At 41.4% G+C, this 25238-nt stretch overlaps 1 protein-coding gene across 1 annotated transcript in view; it reads left to right on the top strand.

The window, feature by feature from the left end:
• Positions 1 to 24768, top strand: part of wdr18 (WD repeat domain 18) — a gene marked incomplete at its 5' end in the record, with an annotated part of 60415 nt that extends 35647 nt beyond the window's left edge. Inside the window, 3 exons of the mRNA XM_080536077.1 lie at positions 16646 to 16812; positions 20785 to 20853; positions 23817 to 24768. Of these exons, the coding sequence (XP_080392203.1) occupies positions 16646 to 16812; positions 20785 to 20853; positions 23817 to 23945 (365 nt within the window). The 3' untranslated portion in view covers positions 23946 to 24768. The remainder of the gene's footprint in view (positions 1 to 16645; positions 16813 to 20784; positions 20854 to 23816) is intronic.
• Positions 24769 to 25238: the final 470 nt, after the last annotated feature.

Below are 25238 nucleotides of genomic sequence, written 5' to 3'. Positions count from 1 at the left end.
CAAACAAACAAGCTTCTACCAAAGCTAGCTATCTAGCTAACAAGCTAACACCTGTGTGGCTAGCCTTGTAAACACTGACACAGCTTAGCATGTAACTCACTACATAGTTAACACTGACACAGCGTAGCATGTAACTCACTACATGGTTAACAAACTAACATGTTTGTTAGTAAGCAACGCATGCAACTCACTTACCCAAAAACAAGGAGAAGCTGTATTGACAGACCACAGTCCGTCTCAGGTGAATACTATGTTGATCTACGAAACTTTCTCTGTGGTTAGTGCTTGATTGCAGCATCCTCTCGTCAACAAAGACACTTTGTTCAGTGTATGCAATTTCATGGACACACATTCTATATATGACATCACTTTATGAAGACATGATTTAAGGTTTATCCAAGGACATCATTTTGAATTTCTACGACCAGACAATAATTAGGGGCAGTGGCTCAGGTGGTAGAGTCGGCGTCGAATGATCGCAAGGTCGGCAGTTCAATCCCTGGCCGGCCACGTTTCCAGGTGTCCTCGAGCAAGGCACTGAACCCCTAATTGCTCCAGGGTCTCCCTCTATGGCCGATCCCTTGCCTCGAGTATAAAATACCAAATTCCAATAATTGGCTTACAGTTGATTCAAGTTGATTGCATCAAGTTGATTGCATGGCAATAAAACAATTATAAATGGTTTATTATTTGTACTTTTGGTGCCCTGAACTAGGGGGACCATGTAAACTCCTCAAAAAAGGTTCAGAAATGTTATTTTGATCGATTATTCCTCCTCTTTAATAATACCAATTGGTATTGTATTTTATATCGTTGGAAAGCCTGATTAGTCACCTTTACAACGAGGTACAACTTGTAAGGATCATGCATTAGTGGAATGAGCAACACAGCTAAACTTTTACAGCTTTTACACTGTCAGGGACCTCAGTAGCGTGTGGAAGATCCATACGCAGTCACAACAGCTTGGCACCTCCTCCTCATGCTGGTCACCAGCCTGGTCACACACTGCTGTGGGATAGCACCCCATTCCTCAACCCGGATTTGCCGCAAGTCAGCCAACATGGTTGCGTTGGTCACTGGCACGTACAGCGCGCCCAAGCTGATCCCACAAGTGTTCAAATGGGTTGCGGTCTGGACTCACGGCAGGCCATTCCATCCTCTCCACTCCCAAATTCTGGAGGTACTCTGTGATGATCCTGGCTCTGTGGGGGTGAGCGTTGTCATCCTGGAGTATGGAGTTAGGTCTCAGATTCTGGAGATATGGGATCGCCACTGGCTCCAGAATATCATTCCGATAACTCACTGCATTGAGATTGCCTTCAATGATGACAAGTTCTGTTTTGATGGAATACCAACAGAAGAACATTGCAGGGGATTTTGGCACATTCGTTTGGGCCGCTACCCTCGCGTAGGGCTGGGTATCGCCACTGATTTCCCAAAACTATTTGATTCCGATTCACAGCTCCCGATTCAACTCACAATTTGATTTGATTCAACTCACAATTTGATTCGAATCGACTCCGATTCGATTTAGTTACAATATAAATGTTGCTTGAATATGAAAGAGATTCTCAGAACTAATGCTATAAATGGTTCAAGAAACCCTATAACATGTAGCATTGTTAAACATATCAATGTTTACATTAAGAATTGACTCCAAAGCAGTTACATGAATGTACTTTTTATTGGAACATAAATGAACATCATTGACCAACATTTTGCTAAATCAGACACTACAAACGGTGCTTTTTAACGTGCTTTACTGCAGCTGGTGTAAATAAAGGGGCTACAAACAAAGCCTACCGGTAAACAAGACATCACATATCCCTCAGGACTGTCTCAAATAGCTTATTTGCATAATATATATACAGTATATATACAAAATAAAACCCCTACCCTAGTCTGAAGAACATGAGACGTGAGACTCCTGTTATCATTGATATAGTGGCAAGTGATTGTCAGGTACGAGTCCATTGCTCTGGATGTCCAGCTGTCACACGTTATGGCAACTCTCTCTGCTGGCTGAAGTGAAGTTGCGATGTCACGTTTCACCTGCGCATACATGTCTGGGACTATCACTTCACTCAACTGTTTGCGTGTCGGTAACACGTAGCGTGGTTCTAGTACACTGACGAGGCTTCGAAAGCCAGCATTTTCGACAACGCTGTACGGGCGTATATCCTTGCAAATAGAATTTGCTACAGCCTCGGTAATTTGTTGGGCACGCGGAGAATTTGATTGTAATTTGCAACCAAATGTCTATCACCGAGGCTTGTTTCGGATCCGCTTTTCCATGTTTCATGTCATTTCAGGGTGATGCCCCATAAGTGGTTCCGTAGATTTGTGGTGTTTCCACTAAATTTAACCTCCACTGCGCACAGCTTGCATATGGCTTTGCTTTTGTCCTGCTCATCTCTATCGTCATCATTTTTAAATCCAAAATGCACCCAGACATCTGCCTTTAAGCCTGGTGGTGACTTGAGTGTCCCTGCCATCGCCATGTTTTTAGATTTTACAGTGTTGAGACTTCTCGTTGCGTGAGATATGATAAATTCTTGTAGCGTGAGATCTGGCCACGAGATCTCGTTGAGGGTTGAAGCTGCAAGCAGGAAAATGCATGAAAGATCGATCTCGGGATTTATCCTCATTCAATGAAGATCGATTCAGAATCGGGAAATCCATTTTTTTAACCCAGCCCTACCCTCGCGTTTAGCTGTGTTGCTCATTCCACGAATACATGATCCTTACAAGTTGTACCTCATTGTAAAGGTGACTAATCAGACAATATAAAATACAATACCAATTGGTATTATTAAAGGGGAGGAATAATCGACCGAAATAACGTTTCCAAACTTTTTTTGAGGAATTTATAACAAGTGATGTCATTTCTAAATGGTGAAACCAATATTTTCATAAATACCCTATTATAATATTTTAACCTCATTGTTGAGACTGTTGTATAGAGCCAAGCAAAGAGTAAATGCTTCACTATCCCAATAATTACACATGGCACTGTATATTGAATGCTTCTTCAAATATTGGTTTTGCGATGGTATCGAATTACACTCTACACTTTTTTTTTTTTTTTAAGGTTATTTTTTCTGAGTGGGGCAGCCCCACTCATATTTGTACATTTTATTAGACAGATACAGTGAAGACAGACAGGAAAGTACGGAGAAGAAGGGAGAGAGGGTATATGTCAGCAGGGCATGGGCCGGATTCGAACCCATGCCGACATGGGCATGTGTGTGCACTGCAGACCGTGGTGCTAGACCACTGGACCACCCCAGGCCACACATCTACCAGATGAAGTGATGATATAGCAGTATACATTCTCACAAAAATGTATGTGGTCTGATCTTTGTAGCTGTATGCAATTAAAACTTGTGAAATGCTCCTTAAAGCAGCAGCCTAAATGAACGGATGAAGCCAAATTCCACAGATGAATAGGGATGGGAATTGAGTACCAGTTCCATTTTTTGATCCATCGGAAATGTATGCCTCCAAGGTTATCGATTCCTGTTTTCAATGCTGGCATGTTTTACGCATGCACTGACAGTTTTCCGAGAGTCTTAACATTCCAATCCTCCAAGTTGTTGCAAAATGGTTGAGGCTTGATTGGTCTCTAGACAGTATTATTCAACACCCATCTATGCAACAAAACAATTATGTTTATACATGGGATGAATTAACGTTCATTTGAATACATTTTATGACAACTTTAGTTAATCTACTGTCAACATCACTAAAGTTAGCAACAGAAAGTTAGCTAATGTCAACGTTAATGTTAACACGATAACGTAAAATTGTTGGCCGCCAGCGAAATGATGGTAATGCAGACTTTGAACTTTGAACTCGTTCCCATAGGGATAGTATTGCGGCCAGAACGTTTGCCCACGCTACCGTTACTGAGGGTAAATATCCTATGCTAATAATATTAGCGCCACGCAGGCAGGCTTAACAGAGTTTTTCTTTGACTAAGAAACTAATGAAAGCGAATGCTGTACAAATTGATGACAGACAGACTGTTGCTACAGATAGCTCTGAAGCTACAACTAGCTGCTCAAGCTCATTTTATTTATGTTAGATATTATACACTGTGTTCAGAGACTCAATAATAAAACAGTTGCGTTGACGCTGAACCCGTGTACGCCTACTTTTCTTCTGAAAATGTATCAAGAAGCGATAAGAGAAAAGATAAAGAATCAAACTGATAAACATGATAGGTATCAATAACATCTTATCAATTCTCATCCCTACAGATGAGTGACAAATTCAGCTATCACAGAATCACCAGAAACCAGAGGCTTTTCCAAATAATCTTTCACTGTGTTCGAAAAAGGAGCTGAACTCCTCCAAGCATTCACACCAAACCAATGGACATATGGGCAGCACAAACATCCCAGTAGGAATTGGCTATTAGTTGTAAGAAAAGCCTGCTGTCTGCTGTTCACTATCACATCTCCTCCAGGTAAGCATGTTAGTGCCTTTTCTTTTCCTACTGTTACTGTCATTTCGTGCCATGGAGGTGCTTGATGCAGGTGCTCAGTTATTACACCTAGCCCATAGCTTGGACATCTTGTCTGATCAGCCATTGGGCTAAAATATAGTCACTGTGTGTTTGGTAAGGGAGCATGCTTGCCTATGATGTCACAGCTTATCTGTTTATCCTCCGTGAGTGGAATTTCCTCTCAATAGATCTGAAATTGAAAGGACAATGCCTGGCGTGATGATATAACCCTCTGTAAAGTCTATTACAATCTATTGTAAGTCTATTTTCAATGGGCAGGGTCAACTGGTTGATCGGATAAAGATTTATTATGGAGTTATTTGGCTACTGTCTGATTGACAAGACATTGCATGTTGGGGGTTCATAGGATATTTCCCCTCTCCGTTTGATATTGTAGAGCTGTGTGATATCTACTGTGATATCTACTGTGTTTATTGAGATTGCAGTATGAACTTGACAAGCGTATTGTAGTATTTCAGTACTTAACGATTTTGCCTTCTATCCTGGCTAAAGTGTGACTCAATGTCTGTAGTACTCCGTGCCTGACTTCAGAGTCTGGCTAGGCCTTTGAATGCACAGTGAGCTGATAATGATGGGGATGTGCCCTACTCATGTGCCCGGTATCTTTTATCCTGTATCGTTGTGTATTGATTGGTATATCTGCAGTGTGTTGGCAGGGCATGAATGTGTGTTGGAGGGGCCTGTACCATTAGTGTAATTCCAGTAGTGGGGAGCCAAGTCCCTGGGATCGATATCTGTAAGTGAGTGGGCGATAATTAGCTAGCCCATATTACCACAACAAGGAATGAAAATACTCTGTCACCCCATACACAAACTTCATTTTATATACTCCAGTGCATAGACATTGTGAAACACAGGTACAGTACGTCTTTGTAGCTCACCCACATGGTAACTCCTTTCTGTTTACTCAGGTGTATTGCTGTGTCTGTCCTAGGCACAACATTGCTCTAGTCCCACTGCTGGCCTGCATTATTCATGATGGTTTTTGTTATGCTTTTGGGATTATAATAATGTGCTGATTGGACAGCAAACCTGTTGGGTTTATTGGCCAATTCCCATATTAATGTTGGGGTGTTTCTTTCCCCCACTCTATCTCTCTCTCACTCGCTTGATTGCTGGCATGGTTCTGTTCTTTCTCCGATCCTTAATCTGTGTTGACATTATTCCTCCTGTCCTTCCAAAATGTTCTATGAATATTTTTTACTTCTTTATCTAGCTATATTCATTTGTCTGTTTATTTATTTCTCTCTTCCCTTTCTCTATATGTATTCCCTCTCTGTATATGTTCTCTCTCTCTATTCTTTCCCCAATTTCTATGTTATCTTTGTATTTTACGCTTTCTACAAACATTCCCTTGTTGGTTGGTAGGTGGTAATGTTAATACAGATTAGTGATGCACAGGGTTGGCTCATAACCCACAGTCTGGTGAGTTTAAGGTCATGAAATATTGGCGGGTAGACGGGTGGGTGGCGGACAGATTGACTCAAGAGAAAACAATGCATTTAAAAATCCAATGCAATTCGTATCTATAGGCTACATTGAGGTTTTTCTTTAATTATTTTTACCTGGGGTTAGTGCAAAGCCTTTAGGGCCTACCTGTATGCATGCCAAATACACAACAATCACTTAATGTTTTGGGGGAATTTCTGCAGAAAAACAGGAAAACAAGACAATGTCTGAGTTTAATTCTAGAAGAGAAAAGCTGGAAAATGGAGAGTTGTAAATAAAAAAGGGAACTGTAGGCTACAGCGCATATTCTATATTTGTGGGTTTGGGCCTCAGATTTTCACTCGGATACAGTTGCAGATGGGTTCTTAGCAATTGCGGGTGCCCATGGGAGAACAAGCGGCTGACCCGTACATCACTCGTCCAGATATGATTCTCAAACATGGGCATGTAACCACAGTTAATCGTTTAGATCTAAGCTTTCATGGTCATTAAGCATATCACATCTTAAAGTCTTAAAGCATACAGCAAAATGCCGAACCTGTTTAGGGTAATACAATATTCAGTCTACTACGTCATATATTAATCTTCTTTTCTTCTGAACATGATGACAAGATACATACAGATATCTGTCAATATGGCCATCGGTATCAGTGATGCAACGCCTCACAATTTAGAAAATTAGAATGTATCTAATATTATGTTTGTCAGAGAATCAGTTTACCCCAGTGACACAATTCCGAATTTTTGCTCACATGTGGCACAGATCGGATATGTAACATGTATGTGTAACCAGTAAAAAGAGCACATTGAATCTGATATTCTCAGATCTGATTCAGGCCTCAATCTCATACCGGCCTCAATCATATGAATCAGATATGTGTCATTTCGACTGCGATCTAACCAGGCAGGTCACATATAACTCAATTCGGATTTACATGTCATTGAAAATACGACGGTCTTTGCATTTTGATGACGTTTGACGTGAGTTTCACTCACTCCAACAGTGAAGTCCCCTTTCTTCTCCCTCCTTTCTTTCTTCACTTCTTCTGCCTTAAAATGTGTGCGATATTTTGCGGACCTCTAAACCTTCCATACTTTGGAAAGCAATAGGATATGGGTCATTTTAAAAAGTAGATGTAAGCAGGTGTTAAAAACATTTTTTAAAATGTGGATATAGACACTAAATCGGAACTTGGCATTACGACTTCCGGTGTGCAACTTATGGCGCTTCTCCATTGACCAGACCGGGACGGTACACGACGGCACGCATTTGTATCTTACCCATACCGTATTTTCAGAAGCGCTTCTCCATTATACACAACAGACCCGGAGCGAGTCGGGACAGTCCCCACGTCTGTTCACTAGCTACATTACTTTGCTTTTAGATACCTTGACTGCGGGATTCGAAAGAAACATCGTAACATAATTGTGTAAAATGATTTGGGGGGCCAATATCTTTAGCTAACTAAAGTAACTAGCTTACTATATTGTGGTCTTAGCAGTTGGTAAAAGAACAGGATTCAAATAAATATATATGAGCAATAACATATTGTGGGCTTGCTCCAACAAGCAAAATAAACCAAATTGTTCCGTCTCAAGCTACAATACTGGGACCATTCGTGACTGGGCTACACGCGATATACATATACTAGGGGAACGTGTGTGTAAGACACGAATACATTTGGATTTCATGCATTTCAAGTGGCATCTTTGTAATCGTGACGACGTAGTCATGTCTAAGAATGCATTTCACCATGTAAATTCTCAATATAGTGAAAATACCACCGCTCATCCGTGATCAGACTTAGCTGGGGTGCTGCAGCTGAAGAGTATCAAATAGAGTGCAAAAAAGCAGCATTTGCACACTCAAATCTGTGCAAAAAACTATGTTTGTTGCAAGCTTTCGGTCTCAAGGCTCTCGGACCATTGTAAACAACAGCTGTATGACGCGTCACTTATCGATTAAACCAATCAACGGTCTGCAGCGTCACATCGTAGCACGGATAGTACCTTTCGCTCCGACTCAGGAAGGGTAGCTAAAATCAGTACGGGTACTACGGCACGAGTTCTGGTACGGTACAGGACGGTAGTGGAGAAGCGCCATTAGTGACAGCCAGAAGACGAGCAGAACAACTGAGTCAGACAAGCATGCTCAATTGAATAGTTTTTGGGTCCCTGCAGAGTGTTTGTGTCAACCTGCCATTGAGGAGGGATTTAGTATGCCAAGCCATTTGATGGTTAAAGGTTGCATTGTGCCTACATTTGGGGAGTGATAAATCAACTCCCACATTTTTGGGGTCTTTCTCCCTTTGTGTGAAATGGCTCTGGCAGCGATCATAGTCTGCTGATTAGGAATTACAGCTTACCACTGTCAATTTAGCTGCTAAAGATTTAAAGCAAGAGCAAATGAATCCATTGACACGGTGACCTTCCTGTGTCCCCTGATAAACTGAGCAGACAGAGGTTGCCACGGTCTGCTCCACTACTGAAAGTGTTTTAGTTGCACCAAAGTTATTGGGACAGATTAATATTACGTTCAAATAATGTACTCATGTTCAGTATTTGGTCAACAATCCTTTGCATGCAATAACTCTGTGTCTGTGACCCATTGATCCCACCAGATGCTGGGTATTTCTCTGGTGATGCTCTGTCAGGCCATTAATAATTTTAGTATATTTAAAACATACTTTCTAAATGGTGAACCCAATTTGAAAGAAATAGCATTAAAGCTGAATCTCTAGTAATTGTTTTATTTCTAATTGTAATCATTGGAGTATGAGCTAGAAGAAGACAAAATGCTTCCTCTTTCCAATTCCAATTCCAATTTATAGAGGGCACTACTTATTATATATTACTATTATCTGCAACGGGTAGGGATGTAACGATGCACTCAACTCACAATTCGATACAATTCACGATACTGGTTTCACGATACGATTTTCTCATGATAACAAAATGAGATTGGAGACAAATTATGACTGAAAAATATGATTTAATTTATTTCTCAGACAAAAAAAAGACTACTATTTTCTTAAAGAATTACTTATTGGTACCTCTTCATAACCAACAAAATAAGGAGTTATTATACTTGTTTGTTGCTTTGGATTGTTTGTTTTTGTTGACATGGGATGTGTTTGGCTAGACTCAAATTATATTTTCAAAATGTATTGCTGCTGATATGTAGTTCCTTCTATGACCTTATATTCTTACAACTGAAGACAGGTCATAGAAATGATCTATTTGCATATTAAAATGCATTTTCCCCGTAATTTACTTTTTGATAATGACCCTGCATGCAGAATCACTTCTTCAACTGCATTCCCAATGTCAATGTAGCTAGCTAGGTTAACTGTACACTTACACAACACACCACCAACAATGCACACTTCGACAACAGCATTGCAAGACGAGTGCAGCAAGCTACAGCAATAACAGTTTAACCTTAAAGCCCAACAACATGGATAGATAATCAGCATGCTAGCTAGTTAGCCTAGCTACATGACTTTCACTCCAAGTTTAGCATAAACATGACCGCTTTGTGTCCTCCACCTGTCAATACGAAAGTCACATCAAACTTTATTCAAGCGAGCTAGCTAGTCTTGCATGTAATCTGCAATCAAGTGTCATGGGCTCAAAACATTAAACATGAGAATATCAGATTCAATGTGCGTTTTTACTGCTTACACATTCCTGTTACATATCCGATCTGTGTCACATGTGAGCAAAAAATCTGAATTATGTCTCTTCTACCTGGCAGTGTAAATGCGGCCTAAGAGACTCAGGAAGTACAGGATCCTCAGGTTAAATGTTTCTTTTACATTATGTACAGTAAAACAATTATATCTGTGAGCGTCATATTCAACATACAAAATGTGGTATTGTAAAAAATATTATTTCCTAACTAAACACAACCAATGCATTATTTTGCATTCCAATTGCATGGTATTTGACTAATTAAATTATAACACTGTTATACTGTGTATTCTTATGATTTTTCCTCGGAAATGTCCTGTTTGACATTATAGCCTTGTCTGAGTTTTGTTTGGGGATCTGTTTGAAACTTTGGGTTTAGCTAATGAGTGTCTATGCTGGATGGATAATTGCCGTGTTCAGATTTCTGTGAACATTTAAAAACGTAACGAACTAAGACTAGATAATAATGTTCAAATGATTGACAGATGTATTGTTTTAGTTAGAAGTAGTTTGCATTGAGCAAGGGGAGGCAGAGAGGAGCAGAGGCTTCTGAATTGTCATTGCAATTCCCATTGCAGTCAAAAGAGGGCACAATCCTACATAGGGTACCTTTAACTGGATCTGCGGAAATGGTGGAAATATGTTAACTATGGTATGAGGTGACAGATGACTGAAAACAGGGCACTTTTTTTAAGAAGACCAAAAAAACATTGAACATTGAAACACTGAATTTAGTCATGAAACTGGGGAATGTTCAAGTCCTTGATGAGGAATAGGCCTAAGTGCCATCCTCGCATTCCTTCTTTTGTTGAGACTCCCTTTTTGTGTAGATTGTTTCTCTCTCTACTAGAATATTGTTACACAACAGATCTCAGCATAAGAAGTGAATGGACCAATAATCTGTCAAGAGCAGCAAAACATGACCTATGGGAACATGCATATTCCCTTAGTGAAAATCAGCTTGATGCTTCTAGTTTGTAGATGAGACGTCTGAAACTGTTTTGATGCATGGCACTGGATTCTCTCCAAAAAGTTAGCAGGATGATCTGCAGTCTGCATAGCTAAAACCCAACCAAAAGCTAAAAACGTAATCATCATGTGTTACGTCCTCCCTCAGATGTAAGACTAGGGAGGAGGGAGGACTGCAACATAGCCTGTGTACCAGCACTGGTGAAGCAACTGACCGTGTGTGTGGTGCTCAAATACGGTCAGACCGACAACAAGGTGTACCTTAAAGAAAATGATTTATTTGCCAATGGTAATAATAATAATAAAGTGAAAAACATGGACATCCATGGACATACAAATAAACAGGGGGGAAGGATAATACAAAAACAGAGGGTAGGAAGGGAGGGAGAAGGCTGCGAACGGTGTCACAATAAAACCACAGCCCTATGCTTCCCTACACCTCTAATCTAGCATATCTACCTAGGTACAGAACTGCTAACTAATCTACCTGGAACCTAAATCTAACTGCTACAAAGGATGAGTCGACATCCGCTCGTTCTCACCTAGTGTGTTTAGACAAACAGTTACCTACGTGATGTGGTGTAAACCCCAGGGTATCTTACCTAGCCCTCTCCCATGATAAGGCAACCGGGGACCATAGGTAAACCAAACAAACACTAGACAGACAAATATAGCAACCAGCTAATATACTAACAGAACAGAATGAAACAGAATTACTCAGAATAGAATGAAACGAATGAAACAAACATAACCTCACCCCTCTTCCCTCTAACCTACACAAGTAACAAACTGCCACATATATAGGGAACAGGTAGACAGGTGATTGGTTGACAGGACAGGAACACAGGTGGACTTGATGATGGATGATTAACAGGGAGACAATCAACGGATCACGAACACCTGGGAGAGAGAGAGAGAGAGAGAGACAAAGCAAAAACAGACAGGGATGTAACATCATGGGCCCATTCCACTAAGGTCGATTATCTTCTAAGCCTCGATAAAGTTCTAAGCCTCGATAATGTTAGCTTGCGTTCGGTTCCATCAATGTGGCTCAAATAATTCGCTGCTTGGTTGAGCTCCTTCTGAGTCAGATATAATTAGCCTGGTCGCGACCAGGCTAAAACACTGGCTAAAGTAAGACGCGCATCAAAAAAGGCTCACAGGCGGAAACTTCATCCCGAACGACAGTTCCTCTTTTAGGAAATATTAGTTCCCACTTCACACGAGATAGATAGATGGATAGGTTGACTGTGTGATAGATAGATAATTTGATATTTTGAAAGTGTGTTCGATCGATAGTTTGATTGTGTGATAGATAACTTGATATTTTGAAAGTGTGATAGATAGATCGATAGATCAATAAATAAAAGAGTGTAAAAAAAAATGTAATTGTGTCAACTTGCATTACTGTCATCACAGCGGTCTGGCTGGCGCAGTGGTTAAGGCAGCCGGCTAGAGTTCCAAAGGTTGCGTGTTCGAGACTTGATTTAAGTCAGTGGTTCTCAACCTTTTTTGGGCCAGCGCCCAAAGCGCCCCTGTCCATTATCCAGGTCTCTTACCGCCCCCCATCAAAAAAAATTGGCTTTTTTTCTTCCCTGAATATTAATGTTGACTAATATTCTGTGTTATATCATTTAAAAAGCATGTCACTGAATGCCAAATAATGGATTTGATTTAACTGGGCAGTTGGAATATCATCATCATTAGTTTACCAGAGAGCAGAAAAGCCATGTGAATGTGAATAAAAATGCTGTTTATGAGTGTTAAACAAACTCAGACAACATCAGAGAATACAAACAGACTGTTTTATGATGCTAATATTTATTAATTTTTTATTAGACTTTGTTAACACAGTTCCAAAGTTCAGAGCTCTGCGCTCTGGGAGCGCTCAGAGATGGGTGCTCTGACTGAAAAGACGGTTTGCCCGAGCGAACTGACCGTTCGTGCATTTACGAATGTACCTGTAATAACACTGCTGACAGCTGATCAATCGCAAGCAGACAGAGTAGTGGTTTCCTATAGCAACAAAAGACGCTGACAGCTGTTCGGAGTGCTTATGTGTTCGTTTCCAGGGCATCACATGAGGAGCAACATATCACTAAAAAGCGATCGTATATTTTAGTTTGTAAACGTTAAGACGAACACATCGCAATGCTAACCTCAGAATGGCACTAGGGATAACATCCACAACAACACTTAACAGTAATACATTTATGTAATATACTGTAATGAACCTGCGAGGGGAAGGGACATTCGTAGCTGATTTCTCCAGGTTAGATGATTGGTAAGCGACAGAGAACTTTCCGGACTGGTTTATTACAATACGATCGCTTTTTTGAGATAGGTTGTTCCTGCTGTGATGTTCTGGTATGGTGGTATGGTATTAGCACTCATTTTAACTAAATTAAATAAGCTGTATTGAAAGGAAGCGAACGAAGCGAACGCATAAGCGCAGAGGGTAGTGTGTATACGCGGGGAGGGAGTATTTGGCACGACAGGCTTATGTCACCGGCGGGGACATGGACTCAGTATCAAAACTAACATAAGAAATATTCTCTCTCGCTTATAGCCAACAATTACAATGAGCCTACAAACTGAAACACATGTCACTCAAGCATAGCCTACAAGGAAAACACTCATAGAAATTAAACAAGACCGTAAATTAAACAACACCTTATCGCTGTTAGATGAGCAGCACAAATTAAATAGCCTGATCCTCATAAATCTTCGCCAACTGGCTAAATCCAAAGACAATCAACTATTTACAGTTATATAGCCTATTCCACTCCTATCCGTGTTCATTTGCGGGTGCTATGCAAGAAAAGGATGGCAAGGGTTGAAACATGACATTACAGATGGGATGAACCAGGGTTATTTCTATCGTAGACTAGCATAGTATTGCAATTCCTGCACTGTACATGAACTGTCAAGATTCTTCTACAATGCAGCTTACCCAGACACATTGGAAACTATCAAAAGCTCTGCCTTTGCTAGCTGAGTTTTTAGCTTCATCTTCTTGTTGACACTCTCACTTTTAAAAAAATGTGGGCGCTGCGCTACGTGTGTCTGCATCACAGAGCCCGGCCAAGTTCAGAGCACTGCGCTCTGGGAGCGCTCAGAGATGGGTGCTCTGACTGAAAAGACGGTTTGTCCGAGCGAAATGACCGTTCGTGCATTTACGAACGTACCCGTAATAACACAGCTGACAGCTGTTTTTCATGAGAAAAATACTTAATGCACGAACGCCCCCCAAGAACACCTCAACGCCCCCCTTTTAAAAATATCTGCTCCAGCGCCCCCCGATGTTGTCTTTTTACATTTAACCGAAGCCTTCATGCAAATCGATTCACAACATATATATATATATATATATATATATATATATATATATATATATCTGTCTAAGTGAATCATCTATCCATCAGTAATCGTATTTTTTTTTTATCTATGCCAAATCCAGGGTCTAGTTTAAGAACATAATTTACTCAGAAAGGCTTCAAACACCATTGTAATCGTGTCAGTTCTTGTAAATTAGCCTGCACCATCATTTTATAGCCTATATACTTACTATTACTATATTTTAGATTAGATTTTAGATTAGATTCAGACAACGAAATGCAATAAAAAAGTGTGTCCGAAGAGGGATTCGAACCACCGTCTTAAAAAGGCGAATAAATACCATGGCAGCGGTAAATACCACTAGGCCATCGTGACGATAAGACCATTTAGCCTGCTGCTGATATCACCACAGTAGTAAATATTCATTTATTAAAATATGAACATATAACAATAACTAGGGCTAGTATGACCTAAGCATTTAATCGGTCAGCAATTTCTTGCCAAACCATTTCCCTCGCCTTGTTAATTGCGGCAGTATTGCACTATTTGACATCTTATTTTTCTGTCTTCATAAAAATCAATAATTCGGAATGCTGCGCAAATGTAGGACCCCTGCAGAGTGGAGTATCTTCATTTCGACAGATCGACTCTTCAGGGCTCTTTATGTCTGCGTGCACGCGCCCATATCGAAGATTTGTAAGCCTGTCTTCTGTGAACACTGATGACACAAGGCTGATCCTCGTTCGAGGAATCACCTGAGGCTTGAATTCCAATCCCGAGTTGCCTGATCGCCGCATTTATTTCAATCGCCGATATACTAAGCCACTATAGTGGAACGGCCCCCATGTCTGTTTCGAAAATGTTTAAAGAGATAATGACTGTTTAATCGGATCCATGAACTCTGTTTTGATCCCGCACTTTCTAAAATGATGTGTCTAGGGGGCAACATTCAGTTTGTAAACAAGTATGTTGTTACTGTGGAACTTCAAACTGAATTTCGCTGTGGTGGCCAGAGGAGGCATATTTCCAACAGACTTATGCCCAGCTGCTTTAAGTTGAATGGAAACCAATTGGGTAGCTTTGAAACAAGTAGTTTCAACAAGCTACCCAAGAAAGTATGGTTACTCTGCAAATGCTTCGTGAGAGACTGAGTGAGTGCGTGTGAGTTACTGCAGTCAAATGGCAGTGTGGAAGAGGGAGGGCATCCACCTTGTAAAATTCCTGTTTCTTATAGTAATATAATAATAAAGTAATATAGTAATAATTTCTTTTTGTCTTTCTTGCCCTCAGCTAACTGATCATGATAATTGCTAGTGAATGTTGGGGTGTTAACAAACAAGAGAAAGTGGGTGATGGTTGAAAGAAAACCCTCTAAGAAAACCCTCTATGAATAGACTAAGGCCCAATCCCATTTCTTATGTTTACCCATTTCTCGTTTGAGTGCCATTCGCTTTTCTGCTTGCCCCTCGGAACAGAGTTACAAGGGGTAGTGGTTGAAATCTTCCCCTATGAAATGGGCCAACCCTTCAAGACCCTGATACGTCATCAGTAGTATCATAGAAAAGCATGGACGCTTGCGATTCGTTCACAACTTATAAGTTTCACGCTATCAATTGCTCAAACAAGTCATCAAATAAAAAAGAACAATGCTTCATTACCAGGCCAGGTCATGGCATGATAGCAGTGCTCTCAGAGGCAGATTACAGTGGATTATTCGGTTAGTTGAGAAGGTCATCAGCTGCAACCTGCCATCTATCCTGGAACTGTTCCACTCCAGGACCTGTAAGAGAGCCGGAATGATCATTGCTGATCCTTCCCCCCTCGGTCACCACCTCTTCCAAAGTCTTCCATCTGGAAAAAGGTTCCGGTCTATCAAGACCAAAACCACGCACCACCTGAACAGTTTCTTCCCCATGGCAGTGGGCCTCACAAACAAGCCCCCTGCCTCTCATTGACTCTGGGACTTCCACTCCCCACCCCAGTCTCACACACACACACACACACGCACACACACACGCATAACACTGACAATGTATTCTATATTAGTTTTACATTACTCTAATTTACAGCCTACATAATTGTTGTTCTACTGCCCCATTGTCATTGTATTTTTAAACAATGTTTAGTTATATATTGTTGTTTTTATCTTTGTCCTATGCACCAACCACACCAAGTCAATTTCCTGTATGTGCGAATATACTTGGCGATAAAAAGAATTGATTCTGATTCTAAAGTTTTAAGATGTAGGTCACATTTCTTGATGCATGTAAGGGAAAACTAGTACTAGCACAGTCAACCGTTGCTGGGTAGGATCTGTTCCTAGGAGGGTCGTGGTGCGTTTTTTCTGTTTAACACTGCAAAAGAGTGTTCCCCAAATATTTTAACGGAATTAATGTTTTCTTACCTGTCTCCTCCCCCTTGGCATCTTTGATTCTGATTGAGTCTTGTGTAAAACTCTGACCCAGTTACAGGCAGATGTTAGCCTAGTGAATGCGGCATATCATTTATTTTTATTTTTTTATCTTCCCCACATATAATTACATATTGAGGGTATCCCCCTCAATTCCCCCCCACTCTCTCTCTCAAACGCCCTCTTTTTTACACTCTTGCAATGTTTCTCTCTCCCACTCCCTCCCCCTCTCTCTCATCCTCTCGCTCTCTTAGGTCCGGTCACGAATGCCTTCATCATCCCGGCGCCTGCAAACATGTTCCTGCCAGACAGCCGCCCAGGCATCCCCCTGCCACGCTTCAGCCGCCACCTGAACCCCTCTGAGCAGGGCGAGGGCGGGGAGACTGGAGGGGTGTGTCTGCGTCTGGCACCACAAACACAGGTCAGTCACCACTTGGGAGACATTCCTTACAACGATCCCCTAAACCTAACCCCTGCTGTAAACCCTGAACCTGACATTAACTCTACTGAATTGTTGCATGTCAATAGAGTTGTGGTTGAGTCTACAAATGCGATGCTTGAACTCTCAATAAACTGTCTACATAGTATTGGGGACTATGCAAATATAGTGGGGGCCAGCCTTTCCCGTAAGGTCACTGAGATGATTAGATTTAGCCATATGATGCAGAGTTCAATACATGGCTTTCGAGCGGGTGTTTGCTTTGATTTAGCACTCTAGCCCGATAGTAATGGAAGGCAACATATTAGTAGGCCCAGTGACCCAGTGGGTATTTGGCAAGCAGGTGTCCAATCACCGGTACCTCAATGATGAGCAAGATCTAACATTTCTTTTACACATATTGTCTTGCACATTGACTCTTGAAATGAACCAGGCCCGCTGAGGCATTCGAAATGTAAACATAATGTAGATAAGAATATGTATTTGCCTACTTTCTAACACTTAACTCTCCTTCTCATCTTAAAAAGCGGTGTAAAAATCAATTACACAGGGGCTAAATTAAATGGTGATGCAGAGGTCTTTGAATTACCTACCACCTGCTCACTCAGGGTATACACCTGTGCCAGGTTATTTTCTCTCTCACACAAAATATCCCCTATCGTGACCCAGAGGCATGCCCCCAACATCACATAGCACATGATGGTGACAGTACACTGCATTCAAGTAAGGGCTGTTTGCTTTCCTGTGCACATTTTAGCATGTGGTTGCGTCTGTGACCGCTATAAGTGTCTAAGTGTGTACAGGCATATGAGTATGAATGTGTGTTACTCTGCTAGAAAAAATGAATCAGCCACACTTCTCCACAGCCGGCCCTTAGATAATCCAGACGATGTTTTGCTCCAGGTCCATTATTGGGTTGGCTGCTTGGGGTGACGGGCCAAGGGAAGTCTAGGCGATATTGAGCCGCACATGCTCGTGGGCTGGCACTCCCCAGTGAGGTTCCAGATGTAGAGGGTGGTTATTTGTGACGCATTTAACCTTGTGCGTGCATGGTCATGAGAGCATGAAGGGGTTTGACCTGTGTGTCCTCCTATTGATTCCAACCTTCCACCTGTCACTGTACTAGTGTGAGTGATTAGGGTAGACCCTCACATTTCCCTCCATTATTTTATACCAATATTATCATTAATCAATATCATTATCATTATCAATATTGACCATGTACAGAAATATCTGTATGTTGGTCAATGACGGATAAGGTTTAAGAGAGAGCTGGCTACTTTTCTTCTCAGAGGATCTGCTGCAGGGGTCTTAATGAGGTAATATCCTGTCACATGATTATCAGTTGATTTGATCCAAAATGGTGCCTTGAAATTGGTTGCTCCGAATGATATCAGTGAAATTATTTTTTTGTGACAAAAGTGATTTGAGCAAAGCAAACATTTCTACATAAAAATCAATTTTGCAGTATATTGTTATAAACCCTTATAAAATCATGCCAGAATGTTTATATAATAGTTGTAATATCATTTTAGATATTTTAATGGCACATTAGCTGGTTGCATTTGTGTTCGGGCGGTTGTACCGAATGACATTTCAACCCTTTAAAGAGCTGAAAGTGACTGAATTTGTATTTGTGTATTCAATAAAGGAGAGCAAATAGTGTTAGTTAACATAATATTTAGTTAGTATATATATTAATTGTTAATTTTAGAAAATATTACATTCGGACAACATTTACATCATTGACCCATTAGCAAATATTCCTCAGATAATGCACAGATTAAGCATAAACAGCTTGGCCGTGTATTCCAATCAACCTTGTCGGAATGGACTGCACAACGTTGGTTTGTTTACTTTTATGAAGAGAGTAGAATCTACCCCTTTGAGGGTATTTGTATACAGTACCAGTCCAAAGTTTGGACACACCTGTTTCCAAACCTTTGACTGCTACTGTACATATTGGTTTTACCATTCAGAAATTACAACACATTTTAGACACAGTCCCCCTATTTTAGACCACTGAAATTACAGATTAATATAATGCCCAAATACATTTTAATTTAACCAAACTTCCTGTTTCGGCCTGTCTCAGTAAAGAAGGCACTTCGAACTAATAATCTGATCATTATTATGATAACTAGGGATGCACCGAAATGAAAATTCTTGGCCGAGGCCGAAGCCGAATTTAAGGAAACACTTGGCCGAATACCGAATACCGAATACCGAATGTGTATCAGCAGTTTTTAATTTTATCATTGCATAAACTAAATACATTTTGCTTTTTATTCATGCTTCTCAAAGAAAGAAATTGAGATTGAAAAAAATGAACTTTTATATATAACTTATTATAACTAATTATCGTGGGATTTAATCTCTACTGCTTTCCAGGGTTCAAGTTAATGACATTCATGATTTGTCTCTACATAGGCTTCAGAAAGTATTTAGATCCCTTCACTTTTTTCACATTTTTGAATAGATTTGCCATCAATCCACACACAGTACCCCATAATCTAAGTAAAACGTTTTTTAATGTTTGCAAATGTATTAAAATGTAAATACAGAAATACCTCATGTACATAAGTATTCAGACCCTTTGTCACTCTTAAAATTAGGTCAAATGCTAAATGTCTTCAACAAGTCATTCATTCAACAAGTTGAATTGAGTCCACCTAAGTGTAATGATAATAGTTCATGTTATTTCAGAATGAATATCTTTTGTTTTTATAGTCTCTGGTTTGCATAGAAACCACCGCATGATACAGCTGCATGTCATAAACTCGTGTAGAACAGCTGGGAGTCTGAATATGTTTTCAACAAGGCAACAACTCTGCTTCTTCCGCTACGACTGCTAAGCTAACTAGCTAGATGAGTGTAAGGTTGCGTTCGTAAAGTCGCTCTGAGAGCGCTGGAGCGCACACTGGGCCCGACGTCATAGAGAAACCGAGTCATTTGATTGGACGAGAGGCATTCCACGAGTGCTGATCGGATTTCCTGAGTGAATTTACGAACGCAGCCAGTTTTGAAAGCGCGTCGCCTCGCGCCGCGCGCCTGTTGAGAGTTATATTTAATTCTATTGCGTCATCAAAACACGGCCACTATTCGGTGGTAAACATTCGGTGTTTTCACACATTCGGCCGAATACCGAATGTGCTTTATTTTGCGATATTCGGCCGAATACATTCGGTGGCCGAATGTTCGGTGCATCCCTAATGATAACATACCTGTAAAGTTGTAGTGAATGATTGAATGTGACATGTTGAACATGACTGCGAAAACGAAATATTATGATGTGATGATTTTGAAATGTGTGATGTTATAATGCGGGACATGTTCTGTCATTTTGGGAATCAGACAAATAGCCGAAATATGTGAGGCCCTACTCCATCTCGCGTTACGGTGCTCTCTCTCTCTCTCGCTATGATAAACTGTACCGTATATGCCCACTATGATAAACTGTATATGCCCACTATGATAAACTGTATATGCCCACTATGATAAACTGTATATGCCCACTATAAGCACCGCTCTTGTGATCAGGGCTGTTCATCTGGTCCACCCTTTTTTTTTTTTTGCATTTAGCAAACGCCTTATTCCAAAGCGACTTATAACAAACACATTTGACTAAGTGAATCATCTATCCACCAGTCCTAGCAGGAAAAGGTAATCTATGCTCAAGCCAGGGGACAGTCGTGCTAGAAGAAGGCGCAGGAGAAATAGTACAGGAGGGTAGTAGATGTCTCAAGAGGGACAGTTAAGGTGTAGCCTGAAGAGATGGGTCTTCAGTCTCCGGCGGAAGTTCCGACAGCAGTGGGAACACACACACACACACACACAGAGAGAGAGCTACATTTTCACTTTTAAAATGAATGACTATTGAATACACAGATAAGCTCACACAAATTCTCAAACACAAAGCTAATTGTTTGCCTGTTTTGTTTTCTTGTTCATTAGGCCCAAGAGGAGACCTACTTAGGGAAAGCGAACCATCTCTATTCTCTTATGAGTGCTGTAACAGACAAGGTGAGTAAGGCTGAAATTTTAATTGGAGACATTACACAGTACAGCACCCCCAAGATGTTATTTAAACATACTTTCAGCAGTTTTTTGTGTGTTAGATGTTGATGGATTCCCTGTTAAAGTTAACGAGCAAGTAAAAAGTAGGTAGTGGCATTATTGACGTTTCCTCCATTCACAAAGTGTGTCCCACATACCGCCCAATCCTCCACCTACTCGGTTGCTCTGTATTGATCCTACCTAATATTCATTGCACATGGTGCAAGGCTGGAGAAGTTGAGCACCGTTCCCGAGTGCTCAGTGGGAGACGTTTCCGATAAGTCCAATGATTGCAATGTCCATACATTGAAGAACATGAACAAGCCCACTGTAATTGACTATCATCCCCATGTATACGGACTACTAGTCGCACCACTCAGGGTTTCCGTTAGAACAATTTGCCGTCGGACATCGTGTCTGGGAAGATTTCGATTTACCGGACAAACGTGAATTATTCCGGTCATCATAATTAAATAATAATTTAATAATTAAAATATAATATAGCTGTTTGTCGCGGTGATTACTGTTGTGTAGCGGCCTATATATGCCATTTAATGTCTATTTCTCATCCGATACGATTAGATGCGAGCTATATAATATATAATAATATAACATGATTTGACGCATGCACGCTATGCCATTATGTCCAGCGCTGAACGGGCGCCTCACTGGGAACTGAACAGACAGCATCGATCAATGAACGGACTCCACATTACGTTAACTGAAGTTTGTTAAATTGTTTGGGATTAATGTGAGTTTTCTATTTTCTCTTTCCAGTTTTACCCTTTTTTTATCAATAAAACAACGTCATTTCTATAACCAGGTCTCGCTGGTTGGGAAGGCATTTCATTTAGCTGCCTGTCAAATCATACTTAATCGGACTCGGGAGTATGACAATGAGGAGAACATAACTGTTTATTGAGAAACAATTGCAGGCTGGGATACGATGACATTTTAATTAGGTTTTTTCTCTCTCTCTCACTCGCTGTCTCACACACACACACACACACTCACACGCACACACAGACACGCACACACACACACACACACGCACTCACCCGTGGTGGTCAGCACGGTGCTGGTGAAAAACAGGGAGGAGATGAAATCCCAGTTGGGTTCGCTGGAGTTCCCCAGCACGGACACGCCGTAGTTACTGGCCTCCAGCGCCCGAGCCAGCAGCTCCTCCAGCCGGGCGTCGGACACGCACGCGTTGTCCCGCAATTGTTCGCGCAACCGGTGCTCACCACGACGGCGTCAGCCGCCTCCATCTCTTCAGAGCCAGACTTCTCCTCAGACTCATTGTTGCTTGGTTTCATGAAGTAATTGCTAAGCTTACTTTGTTTTGCCATGTTTACATTAATTTAATCGCTCGCTATGGTGCACTTTGAGCTGCAACGTTTGCGTATTATTATGGTGGACGGGTTGGCAGGGTTGCCAGATAGGCATGGGTTACCGCCGAATGGGCTACTGGGTTTAAGCGGTAATAGACTGGTTAGGCTGTAATCCCATCTGGCATCAATCCCATGTGGCACCTGTGCGCTGTTTCGCATAGGCCGGCCTACACATTAGGAGTCATCATCATGCCGGTGTCAAATCATATCATAATAAAAGAAATACATAGCCTATATATTCGTCTTTTTTAAAATAGAAGGAATCAGAATGTGAACTTTAGCGAATTGTATTCAAAGGGAATTATTTTCACCGGACAATATGTCCGACGACTTTTCAATTTGTCGGACTTCAACAAATTTTACCGGACAAAGACCGGTAATTACCGGTTAACGGAAACCCAGGCACCACTAGTGTATCTTGTCTTACCTGTACTATTGTCACCTTTATCTTGTATTATGCCTGTTGCCTTATTGTCATGTGCTGCAATGTCAGGAACCGGAGCCTAAGAATTTTACTCTCTTACACTTGTGAAATGTAACATAACAGTAAACTTGAAACATTCTGGTTAGATGGCGAATTGTGTTTCCTTGTCTTAGTACTACCCTGCCAATAACAATAAGGTTGAATCTAATCTAATCGGTAGCAAAATAGGGAACATAAAACCTGTCATGCTGTCAGTCAGGGAAAGCATCTTCTCCTAATCATGAAAATAGGCTGAACCATCCTTTTAACTCTCCCCCATCCCTTTAATACTCTTCTAATTTATATTACATAGTTGTGGCTGAATTAAAACTTACTGTCACCCCAATGTCACGTTCTTGTTTTCCTCTTGGCCTTTGCATTAATGTTGTGTGTAGTGATGCATTCGTGCAATTGTATGCTAGGAAGTAAAGGTTGCTTTGGATTTTCCATAGAGGGATTTGTCAGCGAACGAGACAAGAAGGTCACCAGAGGCACCTTATCCCTGGGCTCAGTGAGCCGCTGTCGACTCCACCACTCACACACATACACATGAGTCACAAGTGCCCCTAAAGTGGATTAGCCTCACTCTGTCCAAAACAGAGACACACTCAGTTCTCTCCCACAGGCGAGCCCAAAGCCTCACCAGCGTGTCCACATCACAGCATAAGGGAGCGAAGACGTAAATAAACTAGGCAACACAGGCAAAGAGTTCTCTCTCCCCTCTATGGCTCTCTTTAATCTGTGATTAAATGTGCAGTGCTGTCATCCAACGGGTGCCTGCGCTGCAGAATTGGCCACAATGAAAAATGTCAATATTTGCTTGCTGAGATTAGTAAGGGTTTTCAAACTAGATTTGGTGTCCTCACCAACTCCCGCCCACTGGCAATAAAGTCATTCAGTTTAGCATTGTGACTCGAAACACATTCATATTGGAAGGTTCTCATCCTTTTGATGATGTTGGAAAAAGAATATTGTCTGAGACTTACAGGCTAATGCAATCTAGAGGTGGTCAGTTGAAATGTTATACCCAACCTTTGTGTCTTTCTCCTCCACCCCCACCCCCCTCTCTCTTTCAGAGTGTATTCGGGGATGGGGAGAACACCAAGGTGCGAGTGTCAGAGCTGGAAGAGGAAGTAAGGACACTGAAGAAGGTCAACAAGGACCTCTACGATTTCACCACACAGCTCTTCACAAAGCCCAGCTAGAGCAGACGTCCCATGCCCACCCTCCACCAGGCTCCCCAACACCAAGCGCTGGGACCCTTACCTGGGGTGAGGGAAGCCACCACATTCCCTCTTACCACTGAGTGGTAGGCAGGGGGCTAGGGGAAGAGAAGAGAAGATTGTGTCATTTGATTTGTATGGGGAGGGCTTGCCTAGCATTGCGAGTCATTGAGCAGGACTTTTTTGAACAGTGGTACAGTATATTTAGAAAGTTGATTACATTGTGGTAAAGGATCTTCATTTTAAAGGCAGCGTGAAGAAAAGGGGCTGAGATTTGTGCGATATAGGTTATGTGTGTATGACACAGCCACAACCGCAGTCCAGTGTGGCTAGGCTTACTGTCCAAATTCGACTGTCCAATATCGATTTGATTATCCCATGACACCTTAAAGTTACGGATATCTAGTTAATTGCTCTTAGACCATCTGTCTCCTTTGTAAACCTGCTAACCGACTCAAATTTCCCCCAACATGCTTACTTTTTTGGCCTTCTGTTTTCTCTCTCGACTGTGACAAGCTCACCAATGCTGACACATTCAATCAGCTAATAGATTAGATGGATTTGAGCAACAACATCCTGCTGTCCACCCAGGTTTGTTGAGCTTAACATTGACGCACTGGGTGTGAAGAGACATACTCCAGAGTTGACCCCAATTAACTTCCTGTTGCAGAGGTCAAGCCAGATGGAGCTTCTAAGGAACCATGATCACAGATTAAGAGTTGAAGGGTTGACAGAGTGAAGTGTTTTCATTGTTTGTTGGGGGACGATTTCTCGTTTTGTTCTGTAATAAAGACAAATGATTGACTGGATGTGTACTTTTTTTTTTCCATTTGTGTTTTATCTTCACTGTAATATCAAAGTTTGTACTAGTTGGAGACCATTACAAATAACTGCAGGGTTAGGGTTATTAAATTAGATTAGACTGCTCTTTGTGGACTTCAGCTCTGCCTTCAACACCATCCTTCCAGACAGGCTAGTGACCAAACTACTAGACCTGGGACTATCACACTCTATATGTGCATGGATCAAGGACTTCCTGTCCGACCGCCCCCAGAGGGTGCGGGTGGGCTCCCACACCTCCACAGCCCTCAGACTCAGCACTGGGTCCCCCCAGGGCTGCGTGCTAAGCCCCATCCTCTACAACCTCTACACCTACGACTTCACCCCCGTCCACCCCAGCAACTCCATCGTAAAGTTTGCAGACGACACCACCGTGGTGGGCTGCATCTCGGGGGGGGACGAGGCGGCGTACAGGGATGAGGTAGAGCAGCTGAG

This window comes from Nansenia antarctica, assembly GCF_963989245.1.
Source record: "Nansenia antarctica genome assembly, chromosome: 1".
Classification (NCBI taxonomy): Eukaryota; Metazoa; Chordata; class Actinopteri; order Argentiniformes; family Microstomatidae; genus Nansenia; species Nansenia antarctica.
Note: the sequence above shows the minus strand (reverse complement) of the source record. Positions and strands in the feature narration are given on the sequence as shown.